Source organism: Trichechus manatus, unplaced genomic scaffold (genome assembly GCF_000243295.1).
Source record: "Trichechus manatus latirostris isolate Lorelei unplaced genomic scaffold, TriManLat1.0 scaffold00093, whole genome shotgun sequence".
Taxonomy (NCBI): Eukaryota; Metazoa; Chordata; class Mammalia; order Sirenia; family Trichechidae; genus Trichechus; species Trichechus manatus.
This window is the reverse complement of record NW_004444029.1, coordinates 9,341,232-9,361,399: the sequence shown is the minus strand read 5'-3', so window position 1 is coordinate 9,361,399 and position 20,168 is coordinate 9,341,232. Positions and strand designations below refer to the sequence as shown.

The window sequence follows — 20,168 nt, the reverse complement described above, 5'->3', positions numbered from 1 at the left end:
TGCTACCTCTCGAAATTGTACAGTGATTCTCTGTACTCTCTCCATCTTCTTTTGATGCTTCCTGTGTTTTTCAGTATTTTGCCCTTAAAACCCCATTGCTGTAGAGTCGATTCCAACTCATACAGACCCTATTCTCTAATATTGCAACTTGAGACTTGAATTTTTTCTTCAGTTCCTTCAGCTTGAGAAATGTCGAGTGTGTTCTTCCCTTTTGGTTTTCTAACTCCAAGTCTTTGCACATTTCTTTATAATACTTTACTTTGTCTTCTCAAGCCGCCCTTTGAAATCTTCCATTCAGTTCTTTTACTTCATCATTTCTTCCGTTTGCTTTAGCTACTTGATGTTCAAGAGTAAGTTTCAGAGTCTCTTCTGACATCCATTTTGGTCTTTTCTTTCTTTCCTCTCTTTTTAATGACATCTTGCTTTCTTCATGTATGATGTCCTTAATGTAATCCCACCACTCATCTGGTCTTCGGTCATTAGTGTTCAAGGCATCAAATCAGTTCTTGAGATGGTCTCTAAATTCAGGTGGGATATAATCAAGGTCCATTTTGGCTCTCATGGACTTGCTCTAATTTTCTTCAGTGTCTACTTGAGCTTGCATAGGAGCTTTTGATGGTCTGTTCCACAGTTGGCCCCTGGTCTTGTTCTGACTGATGATATTAAGTTTCTCCATTGTCTCTTTTCACAGATGCAGTCGATTTGATTCCTGTGTATTCCATCTGGTGAGGTCCATATGTCTAGTCGCCATTTATGTTGTTGAAAAAGATATTTGCAATGAAGAAGTCGTTGGTGTTGCAAAATTCTATCATGCAATCATTTTCCAATTACCAATCCTTCTTCTTTGTTTCCAACTTTCCCATTCCAATCACCTGTAATTATCAATGCATCTTGATTGCATGCACGATCAATTTCAGACTGCAGAAGTTGGTAAAAATCTTCCATTTCTTTTTTGGCATTAGTGGTTCATCCATAAATTTGAATAATAGTCGTATTAACTGATCTTCCTTGTAGGTGTATGGGTATTATCCTATTCACTGACAGTGTTATACTTCAGGATAGATCTTGAAACATTCTTTTCGATGATGAATGTGACGCCATTCCTCTTCAATTTGTCATTCCTTACGTAGTAGACCATATGATTGTGTGATTCAAAATGGCCAATACCAGTCTGTTTCAGCTCATGAATGCCTGAGATATAGATCTTTATGCATTCCATTTCATTTTTGATGACTTCCAGTTTTCCTAGATTCATATATTCCACATTCCGATTATTAATGGATGTTTGTTGCTGTTTCTTCTCATTTTGAGTTGTGCCACATCAGCAAATGAAGGTCCTGAAAGTTTGACTCCATCCACATCATTAACGTCAACTCTACTTTGAGGAGGCAGCTCTTTCCCAGTCTTTTGAGCACCTTCCAACCTGGGGGGCTCATCTTCCAGCACTATATCAGACAACATTATGCTGCTATTCATAAGGTTTTCACTGGCCAATCTTTGTTGGAAGTAGACCCCCAGAACCTTCTTCCTAGTTTGTTTTAGTCTGGAAGCTCTGCTAAAACCTGTCCACCATGAGTGACCCTCCTGGTATTTGAAATACTGGTGGCATAGCTTCCAGCATCACAGCAACATGCAGGCCACCACAGTATGAGAAACTGACAGACACGTGGTGGCTGTAAAGATTACAGCCTTGGAAACCTTATGGGACAGTTCTACTCTGTCCCATAGGGTTTCTATGAGTAGGAATCAACTTGACAGCAATGGGTTTTTGGGTTACTTGCTTGTTTATAGATAATTAACCACAGAGACTAAAAAAAGAAAGAAGGGCAAATAACTTGAGTTGTCCCTCCCTATTGCTAAATATGTCCTAGAAGATAAATTCCACTGAAACCCAACTCCTGCCCTGTACCACACCGTGAGAAGAAATCTACAGGGTTGGCCACCTTAGGAGTGGGCCAATATCATTGGCTTTGAATACAACCAAGGAAGCAGTGAAGCCCAAGAAGAATGCCAAGGTAGGAGGGGCAGGTGGAAGAGAAACTGTCCACTGATGAGCTTGAACAGGATCCCATCCATTAAACAACATCAAGTGTAAAATCCAAGCACTAAGTGTTAAAGTTTTGCATCTGTCTTCACGAAGATCAGAAGAAGAAAACTGAGGGGAATGTAAAAAGTTAACATTAGTGTTTCTTAAAGGATCCCTGGTGGCACAGTGGTTAAGCACTCAGCTACTAACTGAAAGGTCGGTGGTTCGAACTCACCCAGCAGCTTCACGGGAGAAAGAATTGGTGATCTGCTTTTTTCTGACTCATAGCGACCCTATAGGACAGAGCAGAACTTCCTCCTGTGGTTTCTAAGACTGCCACATCTTTCTCCCATGGAATGGCTGGTGGGGTTGAACTGCTGACCTTTTGGTTCACAGCCAAGCCCTTAAATCTCTGCACCACTAGGGCTCCTTCCCTATATAGATTAAATCACCCAAACCCAAACCCTTTGGGGTCAAGTTGATTCTAACTCATAGTGACTCTGTAGGACAGAGTAGAACTGCCCATAGTGTTTCCAAGGTACAAATCTTTATGGAAGGAGAGTACTACATCTTTCTTCCGGGGAGTGGCTTTTAGATTAGCAGCTGAGTGCTTAACCATTGCGCCACCAGGGCTCCTTCCCCATAAAGATTATAGCCTAGAAACCCCTATGGTACCTAATAACAACAACAGTGTTTGCTGGGGTCTTTTAAATTTTGTTTTCCTAGTATGTTGCCTAAGGTCATTGCCAAAAAAATTAAAAATAAATTTAAAAGTATTCTCCTACTGGTTTATATACCGTCAATTGCACAGTGCTTCACTGGGAAGGGTCTTCTCTTCCCTGGACTCTCTGAAAGGCCAGGGCTTTGGATAGTGATGGCATCAAAGATGGTGCAAGGGCACCTGGATTAATGTACCTCATGGGGATGAAGATTCTAATTAAGGACCATCTGGGGACAGAGAAGGGCTTGGGAGCTTCCCAGTCTTCTCACCTGGATAAATGACCTAGCTGGGGGCAGGAAAGAGGAACAACAGTGCTTTTTCAGGCAAGGGCTAGTCATCGACTGGCAGACCCCAGTATCCCTGAAAGGGAGGCCACCAGTACCGTCAAGTCAACGCCGACTCATGGCAACCCCGTGAGTGTCAGAGTAGAACTGTTCTCCGCAGGGTTTTCAATGGTTGATTCTTTTGAAAGCAGATCACCAGGCCTGTCTTCCAGTGCACCTCCGAGTGGATTCAAACCTCCAACCTTTAGGTCTGCAGCCATGTGCGTTAACCATTTGCACCACCCAGGGCCCCCCTGGAAGGGTTAGTATCCTAAAAGGGGTGGTAGCTGTGCCCCTCCCTCCCCTCTTCATCACAATTCAATGAGATTGCTCTGAAGGGAAGAGAGAAGGAGAACCCACTGTTAAAAATAAGATTTCCACAAGATTACATCTGTGTACGAACTCATCAGCTTTATTTGCAATTCATGAACTGGGAAGTGGCCGGACTGGAAGCCAGACAGAAGCTCCGAAGGACAAGCGGAAGAGACAAACGTTATATAGGCAAGGTGGTGTAAGAACAAGGAAGTAACACTGGACAAAAAATGATTGGTTAGTTCTAAGGTACTTTCCTTATATGGCATGTTGGGAACTTTCATAGCCAGGTCATATACCATAGCTGAGGCAGGCAAGCGAGCATTGGTTGACTTAGATTTCCGCATCTGAGAAGGTCAGGCATATACAGGAAATAGAAACTTAGTTAGGTTTCAGTTTGCTGAGATGGGCCTTAGCATAAGTGCCTCCACCTTGGGCCTAGTGAAACCAGGTCAACACCACTTAGGCCCAGGGTTCCTGGGCTTCCCTCAGGGAGTTGACTTCCAGTGAAGCCAGCCATGGACATGTTTCTTGGGTGTAGAAGTTACTCCTGCGTTCTAAACGTCACTGTTGGATGGTAGAAGTCCTGGCCGTACAAACCGTGGACCTAGACCTCTGGCTTCAAGTATTCTCAGTGTTCTTTGGTTGGAACCAAGTACTACGAACGTGTCAACCAAAGAACAATCAACAACTGAGAAGTCACCTGGCTAGCAGAAAAACCATGATGTCATATCCTGTAGGATGCAGAGCACTACAGAGAAGTCCCATTTTACCTTACCTGAGACAAGGGCAGCATATAGCCTCGATACTTTGTGGGCAAAAACTCAGTCTTTATAATTAACCTAAACAGGAGGGGGAAGAAAAACACGAGAATTTTCTTTTTACAAAACCAAATAATGGTTTGTTTTTAACAATCATAATTTTTCACATCATAGGGTTCTAAGCAAGTATATAGAAACCAAAGATTTATATATACATATATTTCATTGTGCTTTAAGTGAAAGTTTACAGTTCAAGTCAGTTTTTCATACAAAAATTTATACACACATTGCTACGTGACCCTAGCTGCTCTCCCTATAATGTGACAGGACACTCCTCCTTTCCACCTTGGATTTCCCGTGTCCATTCAACAAGCTCTGTCCCGTTTTGCCTTCTCATCTCACCTCTGGACAGGAGCTTCCCATTTAGTCCCATGTATCTACTTGAGCAAAGAAGCACACTCTTCACGAGTATCATTTTATGTCCCATAGTCCAGTCTAATCTTTGTCTGAAGAGTTGGCCTCGGGAACGGAGAAACCAAAGATTATTAACGGTTACCGGAGGCAGGAAGGAGAGTACTACATCTTTCTTCCGGGGAGTGGCTTTTAGATTAGTTTTTGTTTGGGGAGCATTGAGTTTATGTTGATGGTGGTGGAATATTTTGGTAAAGAATAGTGATAATGGTGGCACAGCATGAAAAATGTAATCAATGCTATTGAATTGCAAATGTGAAAGTTGTTGTGCTGGCAAATGTTCTGGTGTGTATATTTTCACCACAATAAAAAATAAATCAAAATATAATCGTTACAGCTAATATCCACATACGGGAACAATAAGCAAACCTAACTACTGCTCCTCTGTTTACACTTTCCTTGCCAAATTTGTTTTACACCTTCTACCACGTTAAGAACATTGAAGTTGCCGAGGATTTCGTTTTACTTGGATCCACAATCAATGCCCGTGGAAGAGCAGTCAAGAAAGCAGATGACGCATTGCATTGGGCAAATCTCCTGCAAAAGACCTCTTAAAAGTGTCGAAAAGCCAAGATGTCAACCTGAAGACTAAAGTGTGCCTGACCCAAGACATGGCGTTTTCAATCGCCTCATATGCGTGTGAAAGCTGGACAATGAATAAGGAAGACTGAAGGTTGCTGTGTTTGAATTACAGTGATGGCAAAGAATATTGAATATAGCATGGACTGCCAAAAGAACAAGCAAATCTGTCTTGGAAGAAGTATAGCCAGAGGATGGTGAGATTTGTCTCAGGTACTTTGGACATGTTATCAGGAGGAACCAGTCTCTGGAGAAGGACATCATGCTTGGTAAAGTAGAAAGTCAGTGAAAAAGAGGAAGACCCTCAACAAGATGGATTGACACAGTGGCTGCAACAATGGGCTCAAATGTGACAACAATTGTGAGGATGGTGCAGGACTGGGCAGTGTTTCATTCCCTTTTGCATGGAGTCACCGACTCAATGGCACCTAGCGACAATACCACCAGGTTAAGAGATATCAGCCTATGAAAAACGTTTGCCAACCCTGATTTCCTTTTCTAAAACATACTTGGAAAATCAGCATACACCCAAGAGAAGGCAGGAGTCCTGGTGGCATAGTGGTTAAGAACTTGACTGCTAACCAAAAGGTCAGCAGTTCAAATCCACCAGCTGCTCCTTGGAAACTCTGTGGGGCAGTTCTACCCTTCCTATAGGATTGCTATGAGTTGGAAACAACTTGACGGCAACGTGTTTGTTTGTTTTTTTTTTTTTTAGCAAAGGCAAATAGTTTCCCTGAATAACAATGACAGTCAAGGCACCGATTTCTGATTTATTACATGTTAATTTTGTGCAGAGAAGAATAAATAAAATCATATTCCATCAGTTTTCCAGTTGCTCGTTTCTGATGCAGTTATTAGCAAAAGTCTGGGTTTTTAACATACTCATCGAGTTGTTTCCTGAGGGAGGTTTGAAAATTCTACTTAACTTCTACTCCTCCAGGGCCCCAAGGCTCAAGAGATGCTTAATTTTTGCCTTAGGGAAGAACAATCCTTCCTCCAACACATTAAGGTAATGATTAGGTGCTTCGACATCTCCTAAAGTATTCTAAGCATAACTTGTACCAAGGCACCCAAGAGAGAAAGGCCAAAGGAGCTCATTTAAGAGAGGCTCCCAGGGACCAGAACATTTAGCTTAACAACTCTGGCGCCACATGTGCAATAAAACACCCCTCGGAGGGCAGAGGAAAGAGAAGAAGCATCACTTCTATTTCAGATCGTCTCACTCTGCTATGCAAATTTCACTTTGGCACAGTCTTAAGGGACAGGATCCCAAAACCCACTGCTGTCGAGGCATAGCGACTCCACAGGGTTTTCAAGACTGTAAATCTCTGTGGAAGCAGACTGCCACATCTTTCTCTCACGGAGCCACTGGCGGTTTCGAATCACCAACCTTTCGGTTAGCAGTTGAGGGTTTTAACCACTGCACCAGCAGGGAGAGAACAAGGGTGTTTTCATATAGTTATTCCTGAATGTTACAAGTGCTTATGGTCAAAGCTACACTATTGCAACGAATTCTCAAGAAATTAGTAGCTTGTGTTCGGGCTGACATTTTTGGCCTAATATGTTACTTTTTGTTAGAATCTCGTCTAACAAAATATCACTCATCTAAAAAATAATGATTTTGAGTTATATTACAGATTAGCTCATAAAATAAAGAAGATCACCCGTGAGCACTGTGCTGCTTTAAAAAATCATCTAGATGACACCAACGGTCTACAATTACCCTAAAGCAAAGATAAGACAGTAACGGGGCAGGGAAACTAGAGTACTGGAAACGGAACACCCTGAACGGAAATGAGAATGATGACACATTGTGAAAAAAGTAGCCAATGTCACTGAACAATCTGTGTAGAAATTACTAGATGGGAACCTAATTTGCTGTACAAACTTTCACTGAAAACACAATAAAATGTTATTTAAAAATAATAATAATAGTGATTCGTCTCAGGAACATCGAAGTGAACAGGTGCTCAGTCTAGCACTCTGCTAGCCTCAGCATCAAGCATGGTTCATTGAGCAACTCGCTCCTGGTGGAATAAGGACCATCACTTTAGAATTTACAGCTCCTGGCTGATGGTGTTGAGCCAGTAACCACAGGGCATGTGTATGTGTAAGCATCTGTGTCTGTACACATTTCTCCCTCAGGGTCCAAAGGAGACATCTTTACCCTTGCGAGTGGCCAGACACGCCACAGCCCACCATTGTCCGCAGGAAGACGAACCAGGTGTACGAGGGAGAGAAGGAGGTCAGCAAGGAGAAGTAGGCGCCCCAAAGGAACGAGATGAACAAAATCTGAAGAAACCAAAGAGGACGTATTAATGGGGCCCGTCTCAACGGGGGGGACGCTAACTTTTGAAGATGTCTACATAGAGCCTATTGTCTATATACCATTACCACTGCCCATTGCCATGGAGTCAATTCTTACCCATAGTGACCCTACAGGACAGAGTAGAACTGCCCCATAGGGTTCCAAGGAGCAGCTAGTGGATTTGAACTGCCAACCTTTTGGTTAGCAGCTGCGCTCTTAACCACTGCGCCACCAGGGCTCTGGAATGAGGGTAAAGAGATAGTTTTTTTTTTTTTCAATATATTTGCTTTTTTTCTAATTATAATAAAAATAACACAAGTTCATAGGAGAAATTTGGGGAAAATCCAGAAAGAATAAAAAGGAAAACAGAAATCATCCTCAATCCTATAACCCAGAGAGAACGCTGTTAACACCGTTTTATCCTATTTTCCATGTTTGTAAGGAAAAACATATTTTTAATGGCTGCAAAATATTCCAGTGGAAAGACGTGAGACAGAACCCCCACAGTACTGTATTCTTTACCTGGCTTCCTCCCCAACAGTGTTGTATTGCAAAATCGTTTCCTTTGCTGGGCTCCCCACCCCCTCAGCTTTGCACTTGAATCTGGCTTTTGCTTGGAGGTTATATGTAAACCCCATTGTGCCTGTGTACTATGATTAAGAATGTTGCTGACTTAACTTGTACGAACTCCCTACTTGTAAACTCCTTTGAAAGTAACTTGCCTGCCTACCCTTGGTGAGCAGTCTTGGCAGCAGGAGCTCCGACTGACTCTTTTTCCTTGTACAACAAAATAAATGTGCCTTTCCTGTTCTCCCACCTCAGCCTCTCGTTTATTAGCCAATATGAGTCATGCTGAGTAAGAACCTGGGGTTTCCACCCGGTAACAGGTGTCCTACTGAAATGTCTTTAACCATTCCCCTGTTGCTGAACACAGAGGTTTCACATTTTCTTACTGTTAGAATAAGCTGCGGCATCATGGTTAAGTGCCCAGCTGCTAACCGAAAGGTCAGCGGTTCAAATCCACTGCTGGCTCTGAAAGAGAAAAGACCTGACAATCTGCTCCTGTAAAGATTACAGCCTAGGAAACCCTATGGGGCAGTTCTATTCTTTTCGATAAGGTCACTATGAGTTGGAATGGACTCAATGGCACCTAACACCAACAACAGAATAAACTGTGATGCCATCTCTGTGTATATATCTTTGTGGCCTTCTCTGATGATCTCACTAGGCTAGATTTCTAGAAGACAAAGTATCAGGTTAGGAGAAGTGGTATTTTCAAGACTCTTGATTCAAACAAAGTCTTTGGGTGGCACAAACAGTGTGCTGTTGACTATTAACCAGAATGTTGGAAGTTCAAATCCACTCAGCAGTGCCATGGAAGAAAGTCCTGGCAATCTACTTCCAAAAACTGAGTGATTGAAAACCCTATGGAGTGTAGCTCTACTTTGATACACACAGGGTCACCGTGAGTGGGTATTGACTCCATGGCAATGGGTTTTGGGTGTTTGATTCATCCTGCCAAGTTGAATATCAGAAGCCTTATACTGATAGTATACAAGGGTACGGGAAAATGTCCACTCCAGCAGTGCGGAATCTTTAAGGAAAAGAAAAATTCCTCATGGGTTTGATATCTGAAATGGCGTTGATAAGGAAAAATCTTATCTTGCTGTGTAATTTGGGTTTTGATAACAACTGCAATTTGAATGTTTTCCAAGGTTTCTTGGCTATTTGGATCGTTTCTGTTATAAAATCCCTGTTCTGGTTTTTACTTGTTTTTCTGAGATACTTGTATTTTCATATTAATTTGTAAGAGTTTATGATATTTATTTTATCTACTTGAAAAGATGCAGCCAATTCTATTAATGTTTTCCCTTGATGTTTCTCCCTTCATATTTCTGCTTAGAAAGCCCTTCCCCTCCAGAGATCGGGCGACAAAAGAGAGACTAGGGTTTGTAATCAGAAGACACAGGGTTATGTCTTGATATTTAATTTGAGGAGTTGTGTGAGGCTGAGGAAGCTGTTTATAGTTTCAAAACTACACCAAAGTTAACTAACATACAGCTGCTTATGTTTGCTGTTGCTCTGATGGTTAGTTGCCTGTGAGTCCCTTCAGACTCACGGCGACCCCTTGTATGCAGAGTAGAACTACCCCAAAGGGTTTTCAAGGCTGACCTTTTGGAAGCAGATCACCAGCCTGTCTTGCAAGGCACCTTTGGTTTGAACTGCCAACTTTTAGCTAGTAGTCGAGCACTTAGCTATTTGCACCAGAGCAAATTCCCATATTCTAATATTTTATCTATGCATATCCATCGACTCCACAGCTGGACTGCTGGGGCTCAGGTGTGGGGACAGGTACCTCAGGAAGCCTAGAAAGAAGCAAAACCTAGAACTGAGGGACGCAATGTGGAAGGAAATCTTCCCATGCTCTATCTTGGGTAGCAGCAGGGAAATGGCCACTGAAGAAAAACAATAATGATTATGCCACAAAAGAAAATTCAGATCATACTCCGAGGCCAGACCTACCTTCCAGCGACCATATCTGTCCGCCAGGAGGCCAAAGAAGATGCTGAATACCATGTAGCCAAAAAACACCATCTGGGGGGAGGGGGTGAGAAAAAAAATGATTCTCCAAGCAGAGCATTTATAATGTATTAATTTACTACCTTAAGCATTCATCCTTCTTCTCTAAAAGTAGACTGGAAATGTATAAGGGGTGGAAGTGGAACATTGGGAGGTGCATGAGTCTCTCTCCCCTGACTTCCGATTAATGTTTCCAGGATCTCAGAGGCTGAGGGTTAAGGTTTTTGTTGCTGATTCCACACCTTGGAGATACTACCACCAGGTGGAAGCAGGTATCCAGGAGCAGGTAACCACCTCGCTCGGATTCAGGAGGGTGGATTTGGCTGGTGGCACAGTGGTTAAAAGCTACAGCTGCTAACCAAAAGGTTGGCGGTTTAAATTCACTAGCTGCTCCTTGGAAACCCTATGGGGCAGTTCTGCTATGTCCTATAGTGTTGCTATGAGTAAGAATCGACTCGATGGCAATGGGTTTGGTTTGGTTTTTCTACTCAGATGGATAATTGTGAATTTCCGTTTGAATTTTTAAAAAAAATCCATGCTCTGCCTTATTCTGCCCGCAGGTTGAGGCCACTAGAAGCCATCTTCCCTTATGTTATTACAGGTAAGCATAGATTTGAAACACCAAACCCAACCATTCATTAAAACAGCTCTGCAAAACAAACATAAATCCTGCAATAACCTTTATATTTCTTACTTGTTTTTACAACAGCTGGTCCCACCCTGAAAAAATTCAAGGGCCGGCTAGGATGCCAGCTCCCTGGGTGACACAAACGGTTTGCACTCAACCACAGACCTAAAAATATCGGCAGTGTGAACCACCCATTGGTGCCACAGAAGAAAGTGCTGGCATTCTGCTTCTATAAAAGATGATAGTCTAAGAAAACTCAATGGAGCAGTCCTACTCTGTAACATGTGGGGTCGCCATGAGTCAGAATTGACTCAATGGCACTGGGTTCGGCTGTTTTTTTAATTTGGGTTGCTCGAATGGCTTGTCCTACCCTGATAACACCAAGGACCTGCCAGGACGGCAACACTCTAACTCGAATGAGCTGTAATCTGATGTCTTCGCCTTGAGGGGACGTGTTTTTCTGCCTTCAAGCAGTTCCAAGTTTTAGACTTGCTTCCTCTCCAGCAAGACCCCTGACGCTGCTTCCGGGGTAATCAAAGGAAAGGTGTCAGCTTGCCTTTCGGACACTCTTTCAACGAAAAAGCTCTGTTTCTTTCCTTGCTGCTTTACTCTCTTTCTTTCCTGCTTTGCTTTCTTATCCTTCCCCCACCCGTTCCCTTCACAGGGAAGACTCAAACACATTTCTTACTCCGTCACCCCACCCCACCCCAAAAAACCCACTAAATCCACTGCTATTGAGTCAAATTCCGACTCATAGAGACCCCATAGGACAGAGTAGAACTGCCCCATAGGGTTTCCAAAGCTGTAATCTTTATGGAAGCTGGCTGCCACATCTTTCTCCCTCGGAGCAGCTGGTGGGTTCAAACCTAGGACCTTTTGGTTAGAAGCCGAGCACTTAACCACTGCGCCACCAATGCACCTCTTTCTTCCCCAGGGAACTCTAAAAGCCACCATATCTATTCTTGAGCCCCAAAAGCCAAGATTTCCCCCCTCTCACTGTGTTTTCTAGGATAGGAATTGGGAAGAAACAAAAAGTCAGTGATTTCCAAATGTTTGTCCTGGAGTGATCTGCATCATAATAAAATGTAATCAGTCTTCAGGGAAATAGTAAAAAAGTAAGAACTATGCCAACTGTTTTGCATAAATCTAAATTTGTTAAGTGCAAAGGGCTCTCTTTATTCTGGGATATTTTCTTCCTAATTGTTGGTATTAATGTGTCCTTTTTCTGACATGTTGATGGGAGGCAATGGCAGGATTTTCTTCCTCTTTCTCCTTTTCTTTCAATGGCCTTACTTGATTTAAAAAAGAAAAAAAGAAAAATGCCAACCTTATGTCAGTCACTCAATTTTTAAAAAATTTATCGGTTGGTAAAGCCCAAAATTTCGATGCCATTGATATTAAGTAGCTTCTATTATTGAATTTGAAATTATCCAACACCCTTTAATCATTATATAATGTCCTTCCTTGTCTTGTATGGTGGATTTTGTTTTAAAGTCTAATTTATCTGAGATTAGTATTGCCAGTCCTGCTTTTTTTTTGGTAGCTGTTTGCTTGATATATTTTTTTTCCATCCGTTGATTTTTAATATATTTATGTTTTTGTTTCAAAGGTGTGTCTCTTGTAGACAGCATATTGATGGGTCCTGTTTTTCTCCATTCTGTCACTCTGTCTTTCTATGGGTGCGTTTAAGTCATTTACCTTCCGTGTGATTATTGATAAGTGTGAGTTCATTGCTGTCATTTTGTAATGCCTTTTTTTTTTTGTGGTGTTGACGTTTTCTTTGTTCCTCTTGCTCTACTGTGCCGAATTCCTTTTGTTTGTGGATTTTTTTGTTTGTTTCGTTTTTGTAGATTTTGTATTTACTGAGACTTTAAGTTTTTCAGCTTCAGTTTGATGAGTAGGTTTGTTAACTGTCTTTGGAATTTATCCCTGTCTTCCTAAGTTTAAACCATTCTTCTATTATTTGCTATCACCTTGACTTCCTCTCCATTTGAAGGGTCTATGCCTACCCCATTTATTCCTTCTTTGATTGTTCTGACATTGTTGTCATTTACAGATTGACCTCTCTGGTTCCCTGTTGTAAATCTTTTAGTTCTGTTTTCTCCTGGAGAGTTCATAATCCAGTTGGTATCTGGCTGATGCAGTCCAGGGTCTTAGATTCAAATTGTTGTCTGATGTTGTTGGTTCTATAACCGAAGGACTCCCTTTAATAATTCTTGAGGTTTGGTTTGGTTTTTACATATTCTCTTAATTTCCATTTATCTGAAAATATTCTAATTTCACCATTATATTTGAGCATGAGTTTTGCGGGATATATTATTCCTGGTCAGCAATATTCTTCTTTCAAGGTTTTGTATATGTCATCCCATTGCTTTCTTGCCTGCATGGTTTCTGCCCAATAATCAGAGCTTAGTCTTATTGTTTCCCTTTTGTATGTGACTTTTGTTATTCTCGAGCTGTTCTCAGGATTCTTTGTCTTTGGTTTTAGCAAATGTGATTATGATATGTCTTGATGATTTTCTTTTGGGGGTCTGTCCTATCTGGGGTTTGTTGAGCTTCTTGGATGGTCAGCTTTTCGTCTTTCATGATATTAGGGAAGTTTTCTGTCAGCAGTTCTTCAATGATCTTCTCCGTGTTTTCTGTTTTCTCCCCGTTCTACAACTCTGATCACTCACAGATTTTTGCTCTTGATTGTATCCCACGTCGTTCTCAGGGTTTCTTCAATTTTCTTCATTTCTTTTCTCTGATTTTACCTCAAAGTGCTATCCAAGGATTTGTCTTCAATTTCGCTGCTTTTGTCTTCTATTGTTTCAGATATGCTTCTAAAATCTTCTATTGCACTGTCCATTTCTGAAATCTTGTTTATCTTTTGGATTTCTACTTGCTGTTTTTGTACAATTTCTAGTTGTTTGTTTATTTGCACATTTTGTTCCTGTATTATTTTTCTGAATTGTTCCATTGCTTTGTCTGTGTTTTCCCTGATTTTGTCTATTTTTTCCTTATTTTTTCTGTGTTTTCCTTCATCTCTTGGAAAGCCCTCGATATTAGAGTTTTGAGTTCCCTATCAGGTATTTTCAGTGGCTTTTCTTCTATGAGAAAGTTATCTGGTGTTTTATTTTGGTCATTTTCTGGAGCCATCCTGTCTTGTTTTTTTATGTTTTGATATTGTCTGCTGTCTTCAAGACATTCAGGAATTTTGTTTGTTTGTTCATTGATTGTAGATTTGTTTGTTTTGTCCTACCTTTTTCTCTTATTTGGTTATGTCTTGGCAGGCGGGCTGAGCATGCTTTGTTGCTTGCTCATCTATGGGCATGATCCTTCTCACTACCTTGTCCAGGTGGGCAGGGCCAGCTCAGCTATGCTGCAGCAGGGCAGGTCCATGGTGGGGGGGTGGATATGGGTCATTTGCTGCATGTATTGGGGCCAACAAGGTGGGACTGGAGGACAGTGCTGGGCAGGGTCCAATGGTTCCCGTTGGTGCCACTCAGGGGAGTGGTGCTCAGTGCACAGTGCAGATAGGCAGGAGGGAAGGGACAGAATGTGATATGTGCAGCTAAGTGGATAAGAGAAAGAAGAGACAGAAACAGAGGCAAAAAAAAGTAAAAAAAAAAAAAAGTAAGTAAAATGGCTGAGTGGTAAGATTCGGCTGGTGGGGGCAGGGCAGATCCTTCGAGGCTGTGTGCTGGTGACTCTCTAGCCGAGCCGTGTGGCTCTGCTTGTCAAGAAGGGGCATGGACCCTGCACAGGCTAGGTGATCAAGAGAACGGAAAGGAAAGAAGGGAAGGAGGGAGAAGAAACAGCAAAAAGACAAAAACAAACAAAACAACAACCACATAAATAAATAAATATGGTGCTGGGAGAGCCAGTCATCGGGGGTGATGCGGAATTAGGGTGGTGGCGAGCTAATCTCTCTCTCACCGGGCAACACAGTATGGCCTATCAGGAAGGGGTGGAGGCAGCACAGGGCCTAGATGGGAGGGAGAAAGAAAAGGAGAAGGGGAAATATAAAGAAAAATTAAAAATATGGCTCTGAGGGAGCTGGCCTGTGGGGGTGGCACAGACCTGGGGAGGCCGTGTGCCTGATGTTCTCTAGCCAACAGGTATAGCACAGCCCATCAAGAAGGGGGGGTGGCACACAGGGGCAGGTAGGTAGGGGGAAGGAAGGGAGAGAGAGAGAAGAAACAGCAACAAAAGAAAAGAAAGACAAACAAAAAAAGGAAAAAAATTGGTACTGAGGGAGCCTGGTGGTGGAGGCAGCGCAGATCTGGGGAGGCCGTGTGCTGGTGGCTCTCTAGCTGAGCGGTGTGGCACAGCCCATTAAGAAAGGGCAGGGACAGCACACGGGGCTAGCTGGGCAGGAGAAGCTAACAATACACAAACACCAGAAGATAAGTCAGATAACTGGAATCTTCTAAAAATTAAACACTTATGCTCATCAAAAGACATCACCAACAGAGTAAAAAGAGAACCTACGGACCAGGAAAAATTTCTGGCTATGACAAATCTGACAAAGTTCTAATCTCTAAAATCCGTAGGAAAATCCAACACCACTACAACAAAAAGACAAATAATCCAATTAAAAATGGCTAAAGGATATGAACAAACACTTCACCAGAGAAGACCTTCACGCAGCTTACAGACACATGAGGAAATGCTCATGATCACTAGCCATGAGAGAAATGCAAATCAAAGCTACAATGGGATACCATCTCACCCTGACATTACTGGCACTAATCAAGAAAACAGAAAATAACAAACGTTGGAGAGCCTGCAGGGAGATTGGAACTCCTATGCACCGCTGGTGGGAATGCAAAACAGTACAACCATTTTGGAAAAGAATATGGCGCTTCCTTAAAAAGCTAAAATAGAAATACCATACAATCCAGCTATCCCACTCCTAGGAATGTATCCTACAGAAATAAGAACCATCACACAAATAGACATATGCACACCTTGTGTTCACTGCAGCATTATTCACAGTAACTAAAAGATGGAAACAACCTAAGTGCCCATCAACAGACGAATGGATAAACAAACTACAGTACATACACACAATGGAATACTACGCAACGATAAAGAACAACGATGAATCTGTGAAGCATCTCACTACATGGATGAATCTGGAAGATATTATGCTGAGTGACATAAGTCAATCACAAAAGGACAAATATTGTATGAAACCACTACTATAAAAACTCATGACAAGGTTTACACACAAAAAGAAACAATCTTTGATAGTTATGAGGGAAGGGAGGGATGGGTGGTGGGAAAACACTAAATAGACAATAGAGAAGTCGTAACTTTGGTGAAAGGTAAGACAGTACACGATACTAGGGTAGTCAGCACAACTTGGCCAAGGCAAGCTCATGGAAATATCATAGACACATTCAAACTCCCTGAGAGACCGAATTACGGGGCTGAGGGCTGTGGACCATGATCTCTGGCAACATCTAGCTCAACTGGCATAACATAGTTTATAAAGAGAGTGTTCTACATCCCACTTTGGTGAGTAGCATCTAGGGTCTTAAAAGCTTGTGAGCAGCCATCTAAGATACTCCACTGGTCTCACCCCATCTGGAGCAAGGGAGAATGAAGAAAACCAAAGACACAAGGGAAAGATTAGTCCAAAGGACTACTGGACCGCAACTACCACAGCCTCTACCAGACTGAGTCCAGCACAACTAGATGGTGCCTGGCTACCACCACCAACTGCTCTGACAGGGATCATAATAGACAGTCCCAGACAGAGCTGGAAAAAATGTAGAACAAAATTCTAAGTCACAAAAAAAGACCAGACTTACTGGCCTGACAGAGACTGGAAAAACCCCGAGAGTATGGCCCCTGTAAACCCCTTTTAACTCAGTACTGAAGTCACTCCTGAGGTTTGCCCTTCAGCCAATGATTCGGCAGGCCCATAAAACAAAACAAGACTAAATGGGCACATCAGCCCAGGGGCAAGGACGAGAAGGCAGAAGGGGACAGGAAAGCTGGTAATAGGGAACGCAAAGTCGAGAAGGGGAGAGTGTTGACCCTTCGTGGGATTGGCAACCAATGTCATGAAACAATATACGTATTAACTGTTTAATGAGAAACTAATTTGCTCTGAAAACCTTCATCTAAAGCACAACAAAAAATAAAAGTAAAATAAAAAGAAATGATCAAACACCCCCAGAGAAGGGAAAGGTGAACGAATCTCTCTTTTCAACGTAAAGAAGAGGGAGCAACAGAAAACTGTGTAGGGCAGGGAGGAAACTAACTCTTGGGCCTTAAAATACTTCAGCGTATTTTGATGCCGAGTTGTGAAATCACTCAGTCTGCACTTAATAAGGAGGCTGAACTGCAACCGGATTAAACTAAGCTAGCTGACCAATAAAACTGAAGTAAGTGATCAAATAAGATTAAATCTAAATTTACTATATTCTATTCTCTCCTGTAAGTGGCAGATTTTTTTTTTCATTTTGATTTCCTTCCTTTCAGTATAAAGCAATAAAGACTTGAGTTGTTTACTATTAAGCCTGCCCGGAACATAAAACCCCTGATTTAAAGCTTGTGTAAACCCCCAAGCTTGTAAACCCCATAACACTTTTTAGGGGAATTGCATAGAGTCATAAATCTGTCTCTCTGTCTTCCCCTTCCCCATCCCCCTGTGTGTGTGTGTGTGTGTGTGTGTGTGTGTGTGTGTGTGTGTATAAGAGAGAGAGAGAAATAGGGTTAGTTCATGAATCAGTCTGAATTATTCCTTTCTAGTATAAATACATCAGCAATTTTTTTTATTACCTTTTCAATTGCTTTTTTCCTTTTCCTTCCAAACTATCCCACCTTCCCCCCCACCCCCCACACACGCGCGCGCGCACACACACACACACACACACGCACACACACAGGTCTGCTCTCTTTACAGCTACTTATTTTTAGTATAAAAAAGACTCTTCTGTCTCTGATTCAAACTAACTCCACTCTCGTTCTTACTGACAAAACACAAGGGGCAGAATTCACCCACAATTGTTGAGGTGACTGGATCAACAGCTGCTCAGGCCAGGTTGTTGGGAAAGCACAATTGGAGTTAGGGTTTGGGGACCCTGGGGAACGGTGACAATGTTGCTTTTTCCTTGAGGAATGATGGAGACTCAGAGACAGGAAGAGGTGAGGAAGCCAGGGCAGGAAACAGCCCAGTCTTGAGTGGGTTCAGTTACCTAGAGAGCAGCCTTCTGGGCTGTGATTCATCTGACAAGGGAAGTCAGGGGACTGCTGATACAAGGAGCCCTTTAGGCACCGTCAGGTCCTTGGGTGGCACAAGTGTTTTGCTCACCTGCTAACCTAAGGGTTGGTGATTCAAACCCACCCAGCAGCACTGTCAAAGAAAGCTCTGGTGATCTGCTGCCCCAGAGATTACAACCCTATGGAAAGGTTCTACTCTGTAACACATGGGGTTGCCAGGAGTTGGAGTCCACCTGATGGCAACAGGTTTGGGTTAGTTTTGGTTTAGGCTCCATTAGAAGCGGATTAACCAGTAAGCAAGGTACACATGGGCTTACTGTAAGTATAGTATGCATGGGCTTCATTGTGTTTACTTATTAATCTATAGTGCACAATTTCACATGGGTTTCACCATGTCTTTGAATGAATTTCACAGGTGAAATTGTGCACTGTAGATTAGTAAGTAAACACAAGAAAGCCTGTGTGCGTCTTGCTTATTGGGTAATCCTTCCCTGGGCACCATCAGGTAAAAACATAAATGCCAGTCCTGGATATCCAGCAGCCTCAGGAACGAAGACATGCACCCACGAGTCAGCCTGGGGTGTATAGTTACAGTGTAGTTATTAACTACATGTAAAGTCACAGCACTCAGACCAAAGGGACAAGGAAGGGCAATGATGCTTCCTAAATTGAACTATGTTTTAAAGGTGTGTGAAGGAGCCCAAAAAATCTAGGTGCTTGGCATAAAGAGAGGCTTCTGCTAAAGATGTAGGCTGGACTCCATTTTTTGTTGTTTACTGCTCATTCTGAACTGACTCTCAAAAGTCAGCAAGCCAGAATACCTCCGGAAGCCTGCAGGCTCTCTTCCACTCCCTTCCTCTCACAGCATGCTCTCAGGAAGGATACTCACTCAGGCTGGCCCCCAAAATATCCACACATTAGCAAGAAGATAACCGACTCAAACTTTATGATTAAAAAAACAGTGCTTAGGGGATCTCATAACTGTCTGGTGTTTGTTAAAGCATGATTTTGTAAATGTCAACCAATCAGAATTATTCCTAGTTACGTTCCTGAATTTTCTGTACTTAAACTCTGTGAAAAATTCCTTTCACCTGAGTACTTTTGTGGATCCTAAGTGTTGCCCAACCTGGATTGCTTTATTCCTTCATTAAATCTCTTTGCTTTAATTTGAATAGAGATTCCAGTTTGCTCCTTGACAGGTGGACGAAAATGAAAAACAGTGGAGTCAGTTAACTACAACCTTGAGTCAGACCTTCAGTTTTTTGTTTGTTTAGTATTTTCTCTTTTCTAAAACTATTGGAGATAACTTTAAAAAAAAAAAGGAGCAGGGGGACTAGTACAACAATTTTAAACTTTAAAGAGGTGAATGGGGCTAAGAGCAGATTGGCAGACTTGAGGTGGAGGTTAAACATAAACCTGGGCTCCACATTTCCTAGCCGCCAAGACACAGAAGCAGCACAAATGGGAGTTGAGTTGAGGAGAACTCAGATCAGCCCCTCGTGTGAGTGGATATGTGTGAGGGGGAATTCTTCCTGGTACCCGACGCAGATTAAAATTGACATTAGTTAAGGGCAGAGACTGAACAGCAGCACTGCTCTCTGTGAGTACACTCCTTCCCCAGCAGCTCCCCACTAGCATCAAGGGATGCTCCTTTGTCCACCTTCATAACGTCTTCCAGCATCTTCCACTACCCATTCCAGAACATGGCTCTCTCTCTCCTATAGAGCCTTACCCGCCTTCAAGGCCTCTGCCAGTGACGATACCACCCTCCACCTGTCATAGTCTACCCACCTCCAGACACCATGCTCTAAAAGAGGATGCTCTTGGCTCATAGTATTTCCTTCTAGTAAGTTCTGCCATTGTGTAAACCATTTTCAATATCTGAGTAAACCAAGCTACCACTCCTCACATTGTGTCTCTCTGACCTCCTCGGCTGAGCTGGCCATCTCAGTTGACACTGCCTCTTAAATATTTCCAGAAGCACACTCTAACACTTAACGTCTGCCACCACCTCCCTCAGGGAGGCCTCCCTCCAACCTCATCTCCTCAGGGTTCTTAGAAAACCACCCTTGTCCCTCCTTAAAGCCCTTCAACAGCTCTCCATCATCCACAGCCATGGCTTCCAACATTCCAAGATTTAGCACTCAGATAAAATAGACTTTAAAACAAAATCTACCATAAAAGACAAAGAAGGACACTATATAATGATTAAGGGGATGATCCATCATGAAGACATAACAA

General features: G+C 42.4%; 1 protein-coding gene across 1 annotated transcript in view; it reads right to left on the bottom strand.

Moving 5' to 3' along the window:
- Positions 1–20,168, bottom strand: part of SVOPL (SVOP like) — a 66,707-nt gene that overhangs the window by 34,392 nt on the left and 12,147 nt on the right. The window contains exons 4-6 of the mRNA XM_012557299.1: positions 10,025–10,096; positions 7,361–7,485; positions 4,161–4,224 (exon numbers count right to left, since the gene is read on the bottom strand). Of these exons, the coding sequence (XP_012412753.1) occupies positions 4,161–4,224; positions 7,361–7,485; positions 10,025–10,096 (261 nt within the window). The remainder of the gene's footprint in view (positions 1–4,160; positions 4,225–7,360; positions 7,486–10,024; positions 10,097–20,168) is intronic.